Source organism: Drosophila hydei, unplaced genomic scaffold (genome assembly GCF_003285905.1).
Source record: "Drosophila hydei strain 15085-1641.00,03,60 unplaced genomic scaffold, DhydRS2 tig00008124-arrow-arrow-pilon, whole genome shotgun sequence".
Lineage (NCBI taxonomy): Eukaryota > Metazoa > Arthropoda > Insecta > Diptera > Drosophilidae > Drosophila > Drosophila hydei.
Window position 1 is genome coordinate 1,810,005 of NW_022045834.1, and position 10,840 is coordinate 1,820,844.

At 41.3% G+C, this 10,840-nt stretch overlaps 1 protein-coding gene across 1 annotated transcript in view; it reads left to right on the forward strand.

The window, feature by feature from the left end:
* Positions 1-8,568, forward strand: part of LOC111600412 (glycine, alanine and asparagine-rich protein-like) — a 34,129-nt gene extending 25,561 nt beyond the window's left edge. The window contains exons 2-5 of the mRNA XM_023316492.2: positions 4,777-5,331; positions 5,498-5,698; positions 6,349-7,030; positions 8,078-8,568. Coding sequence (XP_023172260.2) covers positions 4,777-5,331; positions 5,498-5,698; positions 6,349-7,030; positions 8,078-8,568 — 1,929 coding nt within the window. The remainder of the gene's footprint in view (positions 1-4,776; positions 5,332-5,497; positions 5,699-6,348; positions 7,031-8,077) is intronic.
* The last annotated feature ends 2,272 nt before the right edge of the window (positions 8,569-10,840 follow it).

A 10,840-nucleotide genomic window follows, 5' to 3' on the forward strand; every position in this document is an offset into this window, starting at 1 on the left:
TGCATATTTTTTCACAGAACCTCTAAATCCCACTCGATGCATTCCACTTTCTCTCTCTCCACTCTTAACTCTTGCGCTTTGCTAATGGCTGTTAACATGACTGCCAACTAATTTGACATTGCCCAGCGTCTGTTTCCAGCTCACATTTACTCTATATGAATATATGTGTGTATATATATTCAAATATATATATACATATATATATATATTAAAATCTATTTTGTTTATTTCATTTTTTACTGTTGTTTTTGACTGGCCCCTAGAAAAATGTTTTGCCCATCCGCGGACAACGCCTGAGAGTAAATTTTTTTTGTAATTGCTTTGACCAACGCTCGCGTTTTGGTGTTCACAGCCCTGTTGGAGGCAATTGTAAATGGGACTACATGTTTTACTATATATATGCATATACATATATGTTTGCATATACAATATATATTATAGTTATATATATATATATATAGTACATGCATATAATGCACTTAGAGACTGCAGCTGCATTCGAATGACGCAGTGCTGAACACTGAAAGTTGAAATGGAAAACATGCATATGGATATGCTGTTGGGTAAATATTTATGTGCATATTGATGCCCTAGAAGCAGTGCCCAAAAATGATATTTGATTGAGCCAACCATATGAAAATAGTTGGCTTTTTGCTTAAACAACCTTTGTCTAAGCAAAACAATGGGGTCAAATGGAATTTAACATTTAGAAGATGCAAAAGATTTAATAAATGAGAGCTAGAGGTTGGGCAGCCGATGAAGTAAGGCTTAAAAGCAAGACTTAGAGAAAGTTGAGCGAGTTGGCAACTGGGAACTAGGCTGATAGAAAGAGAAGCTCCAACCCGACTTGGCTTAACAGAGCAGCAGTTTGGTATTTACTGAAGATATATTAAGATATAGTAAAGATATGAATATTGAACAATTGGTCACAAATTGAATTATTGTTAAGATTGTAAGGGCCCAACAGGGCCATGTATACCAGGCAAAGACTCGAAGAGAGGAGCTCTATTAGACAACTTTTAAATGCTTTCATTTCTATCTACTTTTGCGCACACTAATTTAGCCATAAATAATCCTACTTGATTCCCAATATTCCTCACAGCTTATGTAATTCCCACACTTGACCATGGCCCATAAATTGTCGTCGTTGGGAAAAAATATAAGTCAAATACTTTTTGCTTTTTGGTCGCTGTTGAAACAACTCAAGTAAATATTTATTTGATTGCATTCACAATTGGAGCTGAAACTGTACACAGTGTCTGTGCACACATACATATACAGACTTCTATGTATATAAATATGTGTATATCTATATCATTTGATATTGTCTTGAGCAATTTCTTTTAATTTCTTCAGCACGATTGCGTAGTTAAGTTTTCGAATTCTCATTAGACTAAGTTGCCAGCCCACAGCCGCACACACACACACAGGCAGAGCTGAAGAGCTAGACCGACTCTGACAGACATCAGGGCTGCACCGCAATTCCCCACCGGCATCCCTGGGCTGCTCTCAAAAGCAGTCAACCCCGAAAAACCCCCAGCCCAGCTGCCTGTGCCACTGCCTCCTGCCAATACCGTAACCACAAAAACTTTGCAGCTCCCCAAGACTGAGATAGCAATACGTAGCTTGAGCTTGAGACAAAAACTAATGCATATGTTTAGGCATTTTAATTTATATACGACAACCCACACATACACAGACACAGACCCACTCAGACAGGCAGACAACTTCTAAGAAAGCTCACACATGCACACGAACTAACCCCAGCCCCTGGCAGCAAGGCCTTCCCTCTGCTGGCTGCTGCCGGCGTCGTTGATAAAAGCAACTTCCATTTCATTTAAACTACAATTTTCTTGACAGCGCACAGAGGCAACCGCTCCAGCTCAGTTTATAGCTAGCAGTTGCCAGGGCAGGGGGTTCGCTTGGGCTAGGGGTTGCCAACCCTTTCACGCACTTATGAGTTAAACGCAAATTTTCTTAGCTGCCTTTTAGGCGCTGCGTCTCTGAGTCTGCACAAATATGTCATCGGCAGTTGGCAGGCACACACTCCCACACCCAAACACTCGCTCTCTCTCTCTCCCTCTCTCTGTCTCGCTCTTGAGTCGTTGGTAATTCATTATGCGTGTGCTTAGAGGCTTTTTCAGCATTGTAGTTGCTGTGTAGTTGTAGTGTGAGGCTGTTGCCTGCTTTTAGGCGCAGCAGACAACAATAACAAACACATATAAGCACCAAAAGTGAAACCTTTTACCCTCTTTCCAGCTCTGCTTCCGCCTAGCTTTGCATTGAACTTGTATTTTGTAGCCCCCGTTGCCAATTCAAGTCTTTTGCTTTCCTTGCAAGATGCCACAACCCGCATATTTCACTTATTAGGCATGACAAGCAGCTGCACGTGTGTGCGTGTGTGCGTGTGTGGAGGAGCTGCTACAGTAAAAGGGTTACAATTTGTCTGCCCAGACGCCTGCCTAGCAAAAACTTCAAAAGCGACTTCGTTGCGACGCTCTCAACTCTACGAAATAAATGCTCGGATTTATGTCTAACTCGTTGCTTGTGTGTGTGTCTTGCAGGTGTTGCTCATACGCCTAGTGGGCTGACAGCATAGAACAAATTGCTTGGCATATCGCGTCGCCTCCCTTCCCTTGCTGTCAAAGTCAAGGTTGCCCTAGGAGCAGCTCAGCAGCTTAAGTCAATGCCAGCCTCCAAAGTTGAGCCAACTCCTAAGCCAAAAACTTGTACATAGCCGAAGCACACATCTAACACTCTCTCACTCTCTCTCTCTCTCCCCCTCTCTCTCTTTGTATATATATATATGTATGTATTGACTTCGTCCAAGCTGTGCGCCTGTAAAGACTCCCGACGGAGTTGCTCAACTTCACAAAAATGTCAGTCGCTTGGTTCCTTTTGCTAGATTTAACCCCAGCCCTACATAGCTGTCCAGCCAGCTCTCGTCCATTGACTTTGTCCAGCCCCACCTTCACCACCTCCACGTCCATCTGCAATCCCATTTTAGCTCCCCAGTTGCTTTTCTTGTACCGTTTTAATTAATGGAAAATTTGTACGTTTTCTTCTTATTCATGTGGTCGTTTCTTCAATGCCTCAAGCAAAGGGTAACTTGAACTGAAAGAAATTGCCAGCTAGCTTTGAATTCGTAGCTTAACCTAAACTCTCACAAAAAAGTCACCTTCTCCCTGCCATAGCCACCACGTACAACTAGTTTGGCCTCTCATGTTGCGCATCTTCGACTTCTCTGTTGGCTATTTTCGTTTGACAGTGGACAAGATCCAAATTGCCATTTGGTTTTCCTTTGGTTTGATTAGAAAATTGACTTGGGAGTTGTTGCTTTAAGTAAGTTGCATCACTTTCTATTAGGTAACAGTTGCTTTCTTGTTGTACGGAAGGAAGTCCTTGGCTTCATTAACTATAAAGAAAAGTTGTCACCATTGAACTAGTTGTAGTAAAAGCATATGTTGAAGAACGAGATATACTAAAGGCACTCAAGCTAAGAATTGCTTATGGAATTCTGCTGAAATTCACATACATTTTTTTTATAAGAAAAGCTCATCTAAGGAACTCGACTGATTCCTGGGAAAAAGTTGAATGGCTTTGACCTTTGAGCTACATTTATTTCAGCAGCTCTACTGCTCAGCTAATCAATGGTTTAATGAGAATCAAGAGTTAAAAATTCTTTAAAAAATTAGTTCAAGCTGCCTTTTGATAAAGGAAAATTTTCTCAATTTTATTTTGAGTACATTTTCTTAGTTGAGACTTTGAAGTTTTAAGACCTTTAGAAAGAAATATTTGTTTCTGCTCTTCTTATCCATATTGAACGCTCCTTAGTCGGCACTCTTTGGTAATATAAAATGATGATGTAGTTGAATGAAGTTCCTAAGCATAGACCTTGCATAGCTTAGCTGATGTCTGAGTGAAGCCTCAATGCCTTAGAGCCAAACTGCTTTCAGCTAATAGACATAAAAAGGCGCTATGCACACACCTTTTAGTCTTAGCATAATCAGACTCTTTGACTTCGCTGGGATGTGTGGCTCCAGCTGAATGTTAATTAGGCACCATGTTCAAACTTCATTTTCATTTGGACTGCGTCTCTACTACCTTTTTTTCTGCCCGGGCAATGCTTCAACTTCATTTGTGCTGGCAGCTGAACCCCCTACGAAGCCGTTGAGCAACGGACATGCGGGCAACCGCTGTCCTGCAACCACAACCGAAAGAAAGAAAGCAAGAGACAGAGTGAGTGAGAGAGAGAGAGGGAGTAAGCTGAGATGAAGCAACGTCTTGGAGTCGAACGAAATGTTTCATTAGAGCAATGTTGGCCACAAATAACAGAGACTCAGGACGTACCCCAAAAACTTGCCCTGCCCCAACCCTCTCGCAAATCCTGCCAACTAATTTGCAGCGCAGCATAAAAGCCAAGCATTGCGGAAAGGAAAAAAAAGAAAACATCAATCCGTCGGATAAAAAAAAAAGAAACCCCGGCTCGACTTTCATCTTGGGCAAGAAAAACTTTGCTGCAAGTGCGGGGCAAAGGAAGAGGGCAGAGGCGGCAAAGGGGCGTCGCTTCTTTGACGCTTTTTGCGCATACTTTTGAATGGTCTAACGAGCTTTGAGGTCTGTCGAGAAGAAACCTCGACTAATCATTGGGATTTTGGTATATCGAACGCTGTCCCAAAAAACTTTGTTGTGCGGTCATTGAAAGTTCTCCAAAATTGAACTTGTGCTCAATCCAACATTCCGTAACCGAACCCAACTTCTGCTCTTATTCTATAGGAAACCATACCAGCAACACCGGCCACAAGCACCGACACCAGCAGCCTTGTTGGTGTAGGAGGCGGCGGCGGCGGCGGTGGCGGCGGCGTTGGAAGTGGTGTTGGCGGTGCCGGCACCGGACTGGTTGATATTGCCAGCAGCCTGGGCGGCGGCGGTGGTGGAGGTGGCATAACCAACGAGTCAGAGGCCTACGCGGGCCTCATGAAGGATGCGGACAAACTTAAACTAATGCTGCTCGCCTGGAACTACCAAAACTCAACGGCTGTGCGCAATGGCACCGAGGGGCCCGACCTCAGCGTTGTGGGCGGCCTTTGGGCGCAGTACCAGAATGCTTTGGCCCAAAATGCGGCAGCGGTTGCAGCGGCTAACAGCAAAATGGACAGCTCGCTGTCGCCGGTGCCCAGGCAGGATGCGCCGTCGCCAATGGAAGCGCAGGACGAGACCAACTCGTCGGGGCAGAAGGAGGAGGACGAGGTTTCTGAAGACGATTCCGATGACAAACTGGATGAGAAGCTGGCCACCCCACACGATCCTGAGCGCCTCAAGGCCTTCAATGTGAGTAAAGTGCGAGAGTAAGAGAGGGCGAGGGAGAGAGAGCGCGTCTCATCTCTCTCTCATGTTGAATGTAAAGCGAACGTTGCCAATGTTGCCAATGGAGTATGGCCTTCGACATACTCGAATTCATAAATAATACTCATGATGCTCTCCACTTGCCTTGCAGATGTTTGTCCGTTTGTTTGTGGACGAGAATCTGGATCGCATTATACCCATCTCGAAGCAGCCAAAGGAGAAGATTCAAGCCATCATCGATTCGTGCGCTCGACAATTTCCCGAGTTCAGCGATCGTTCCCGCAAACGTATTCGCACCTATCTCAAATCGTGCCGTCGCAACAAGAAGACACGAGACGGCTGGGAGAATACGGTAAGTTATGAAAGGACCTCGACTTCGGATGGATTCATAATTGAGTATATTGTGTAGGACTGAAGACAGATATCTAGAAGATAAAGCTGATCTTCATAAGAACTATCTGTAACTTTTTCCCAACCATTCCAAATTATATCAGCACTATTAGCAGCTAGGTCATCTTAAAGTTCATTTATTCTGACGACTTTCTTTATGTCTGCAGCTTATTATATTAAATTGATTCCTTTAAAAAGCTAAGTTCCAGCTCAGACCAGACCCGTGACTCTTCACGATGAAATAGAAACTTCTTTAGTTTAGAAAGTTTTTAGGCCTTTGCTAGATTCTAAATATCTGCTATGGTTATGATAATTATTTGTAATAAAAAGTTTGAAATAAGTTTCTCTAAGCCACAGAACATAGTTAAGTCCATCTCGAAATCTATTAATAAATAACCAAGCTTAAAATGAATAGGTTTCTGGAGCATAGCTCGAGAACTATAAGAACTAGGCTGATCAAAGTGATTGCAGCGCTTCACGTAAAGTAAACATAGTTTATAATGAATCCTTTTTCATATAACTCGCAGATGAGTTGAGGCAAGCTAAGGCTGTCATAGCTGACATTTATAAGAGTTTGTATTTATAACATACATTTGTTGTTTCTGCGCACAGACTCGACCGACGCCCGCTCACTTGACCTCCGTGCAGGCGGAGCAAATCCTGGCCATCGCCTGTGAGAATGAATCGATGAACGCGAAGCGTATGCGCATTGGCCTGGAGCCCATCACCCATGCGGTGCCAGCGCCGGGCAGCGTTGTGGCCGCAGCAGCGGCTGCCGCAGCTGTGGCTGGTACCAGCACCACATCCGCAAGCAATGCGGCGACCGTCACCTGCACCGCAGCCGATGCGGCTGGGCTGAGCAGCGCGGCCGCCGCTGCGCTACCTTTTGTGAGCGCCGTCGGCTTTGCACGCTCCACGCCCAACTCGGAGCATGCGGACGGAGCGTTCGGCGGGGCGGCCAACATTGCGGGCGCCGGCAGTGCAGGCGGTAATAGCACCAGCGGTGCAGCTGGCGGCGGTACAGGTGGCATGAGCTCGGCGCGCAGCTCTCCGCTGGCATTGAGCTCCAATGCGAGCGTCGGTGGCGCCAGCGTAACGGGCTTGGCGCTGGCCAACGGCGGCGCTGGGGCATCGAATGGCGCCGGCCTGCCCTCCAGCAGCCCCTATACCACGGACTTCAGCTCGCCCTCGGCGGCCTCGCCTTTTGTGGCAGCTGCAGCGGCAGCGGCTGTGGCAGCCGGCCGTGCGCCCAGCTACCCAGGCTATTTTCCGGGCGTCGCCGGCCTGGGTAATGGTAAGTATACATCTCCAAGCACTGTGCTTAAATAACTCTTCCTTTTACTAAATGAGCCCAGCTTAAGGTTTATTAATTAATATTATTGTAAAGTGAAAGTGAGGAGGAGTCTAGAAAGGCCAATTTAAGAATTAGCTAAAGCAGCAACTTTAAATGAAAATAAAATGAGGCAACATTTATTTTTATAGAGCTTAAAGAAGTTGAAAGCACATATAAGCTCTCATCTTAAAGCTTGAGATACTTTTACTAATAGAACAAAATTCAATTGATGTGAGATAAGTGCAAAATATCTTTTACTATATACAAAAATCAAGGTTATTGAAAGTACATTAAAGTTAGTTTCGAAAAGCTTCTCTTCTAGGTGTCTCACTTATATTTACAATATCTGACTTCAAATTATATTTTGCTTACATACTTAAATTCCATTTAACAAGCTTCTCATAACGGTGTCAGCTAGTTAAAAGCTCTTCATTTATACATAGTTTAAAACTTTTTAATTTAAAAGCGTCTTAAAGCTTTTAACAACAAGCTGGGCATGTCATTGTCAATTACCGAAAAGATGACTACGAAAAGCTTCTAGATCTAGATATCACAGATATTCTTATAGATAGATATAGATGGAGCAAAGAGTTCCAGTAACTTTGATTACTATCTCATAAAGCTCTACAAAACTCTCTTAGAATCATACTAGTAGCTTCACAAGTTGCAGTACATAGCCTTAATCTGAAAGCTCTAAGTACTGAGCTAGCAAAAGCATCGCAAGCTAGAAAACTAAGCTTACGTCAAAAGCTAAAAAGCAAGCGCAACTTGAAGAAGGTAAGCCAAAAGCTTGAGCTTTTAGAAGCTTTAGAATTGAGGATTAAAGAATATATTTAAAACTCTTCTATAGAAGGTAAAAACATATATAGAAAATGTTATGAAAAAAACTTTAACAGAAAAGTTCTCAGAAATATTCACCTTTCTCAAGCTGTGCTTCAGCTTTCAGCAACACTTCTCACACTTCGGGAAAAACACTAACTCATCCTGCACTTCATCTTCTGCTTGCAGTCACGCCCACCGATCTCTCCATGAAGCCAACGGCGCTGGGCGCTGGCAGCAGCCTGGCCAGCAGCATCAGCAGCAACAACAACAACAACATCAACATCAACAGCAACACAGTCAGCGCACAGCTAAGTGCCGCCAATCTGGCAACGCTGAGCAATGCCAGCAACAACAATGCGCTGGTCACAGCCACACAGCAGCTGCAGCAGTTGCAGCAGCAGCAGCAGCAACAGCAACAACAGCAGCAGCAACAGCAGCAACAGCAACAGCAGCAACAGCAGCAGCAGCAACAACAGCAGCAACAACAGCAGCAGCAACAGCTGCTAGCAGCATCTGGCGATGCCAATTGCTCACGTGTGGCGCCCATTTTACCACACAAGCTGAGCCCCAACGAGGTGACCGCCGCTCGTCAGGTGATCTCTGCGTATAGGGAGAGCGCAGCGTTTCTGCTGCGCACCGCCGACCAGGTGGAGCAGCTGCTGGTGCAGCAGCAGTAGGCGTGGCAGCAAGCATGGTAAGCGCCGCTCACGTTGCTCTTGCTGGTGCTGCAGGTGGTGTAGGTGGTGCAGGTGGTGCAGGTGGCGTTAGCCTTGGTGGGTCACTTTCTAGATTCAAGCGACGCGTAGCGCGCGTTTGGATTGTTCCTATATAAATTTAAATTTTAATTGAATTACACAGCAACAACAACACACAGCAACTAAGCAAATTAGCAAGCAAAAACAAATAGTCAAAGCATAGATGCAGAAAACATATAAAAAACAACAAGCAGACGAAGAAGAAGCAGAAGCAGAAGAGAAATCAGAAAATAGTCAAAAAGTTCGTTTTTAACAAACATTTTAAGTGTTTTTTCCTCCAAACTACGTACAGCATATTACAAAATAGAATTAACGGTAAACAAATGAAATACCCAGCAAAAACAAAAATACCACAAAAATACCGTAAACTACGAGTCAGTATATATGGCAATTTATCAAAGCAGCAAATTTAATTGTTTAATTGTTTTCTAGTTCAAAAGCTCGCGAAACAAATTCACAAATTTCTCACTTAATAGAAAATTAAAAACAAAACAAAAGAAATATATTTTTTAAGTATTTAAATACATTTTTAAATTTTTAAATATTTTCAATTTATTTGTTCTACATTTGTAGCGAGTGCTTGAACTAAAAAGCAATTCAAACTGTTAAAACAAAAACGAAATAAAATAATTAAGAAATCAGCAACAAATTAACTAACTACAGTGTCTACTAAAAGTAAAACTACAATAGCCACGCCCAAAACACATTCTCACACACACACACACATAGTTTTTGTTGAGATTTTAGAAAAGTGAAAAATTATTAACAAAAAATTAAATCAATTTTGAATGCTCTAAACAGAGCTGAAATTTCCGGCCCATTTTGAAGTGCGCGATTTGTTAAAAAATAAATACAAAAAATACAAAAAAAATATAAATAAAATATTTTATTGTATGTAATTAAGTTGAAGTATTGTTGTAAATTTTAAGGCGTATCAGCAGAGAGAGAAAGAAAGAGAGAGAAAGAAAGAGAGTAAAAAAAACACATTTTAAGGCAACAAAACACGAAAAAAAAACATTATTTAAAATATATGGGAAACTATGAGAAAACACAGGGTGATACTTTCAGAAATTAATACAAAAACAAAACAAAACAAAAAACTAAGCTAAAAATTAAAAAGGAAAAAATTAAATATGTGTAAAAAAATAAGGCAAGAGGCATGGCATAGACGTTGGTATATGTGTATTAAAAAAATAATTAAAAATAAAAAATTAAAAAATATATATAAATGTAAAATTAATTTTTAGCATTTAGTTTTTTATGTTTTGAATTTTGGTTTTTTCACGTAAACAAAAAACCTGATTTCATATTGCTGTTGACTTCTTGATTATTTTCCATATCTAATAAATGAATACATTAATTTATTTTTTAATATGCATATGAAATACGAGAATAAAATATTTAAATACAAAATAGCCATTAATGTTTTTTGCAACTATAAATGTGCATGTAAAAATAACAATACGAATAAACAAAAGAAGCAACTCAAAATTAAAGAAAAACCAAACAATTTAAGATCCAGATGCAAAGCAAATTATAGAATTTAATAATATAAATCAAATACAAAAAAAAAAGGAAGTGAAGGGAAAGAAAAGGTATTTAATCAGCAAATAAATGAATATTAATTATACGAAACGAAGGGAATTCAGTTCGCAAAAAAGAAGAACGATAATTATAATAAAAAAAAAACAAAAATAACGAAAATTTATTAATTATTATAATAATGGATTGGTATTTGCATAGTAAAGTAAACTAAACTAATTAAAAAGAAAGTCCGAAAGCAAAAAAAAAAACCAACAAAAACCAAACCATTTTAAAAGTCGACTTAATAAAGAATTTATGAGAATTATATGTATATTAAAAAACCAAACACCTGTTGCTATTTATTTAATTTCTTTATACACTTTCAGTGCTCATCAAACTGTGCAACTTAGCAGTGACTCAAACCTTTAGCACAATGTGGTCGGGGGTCAATTTGCCGCAAATTTTTCGCTGCTAGACTTTAAACAGTCGCCGCACAACTGTGTGTGTCACTTTGCTTGTCGTTGCCTACAGCTAGTCTTTAAACAATAGTTCTGTAACTGTATTTAGCATTTATCAGTTGTCCCTTAACTATTTAGCAATAGCTCCATAACTGTAGTTAGCATTTTTCAGTTGCTCTTAAAGTGTGAGATATCGTGAGCACAACTGCTCC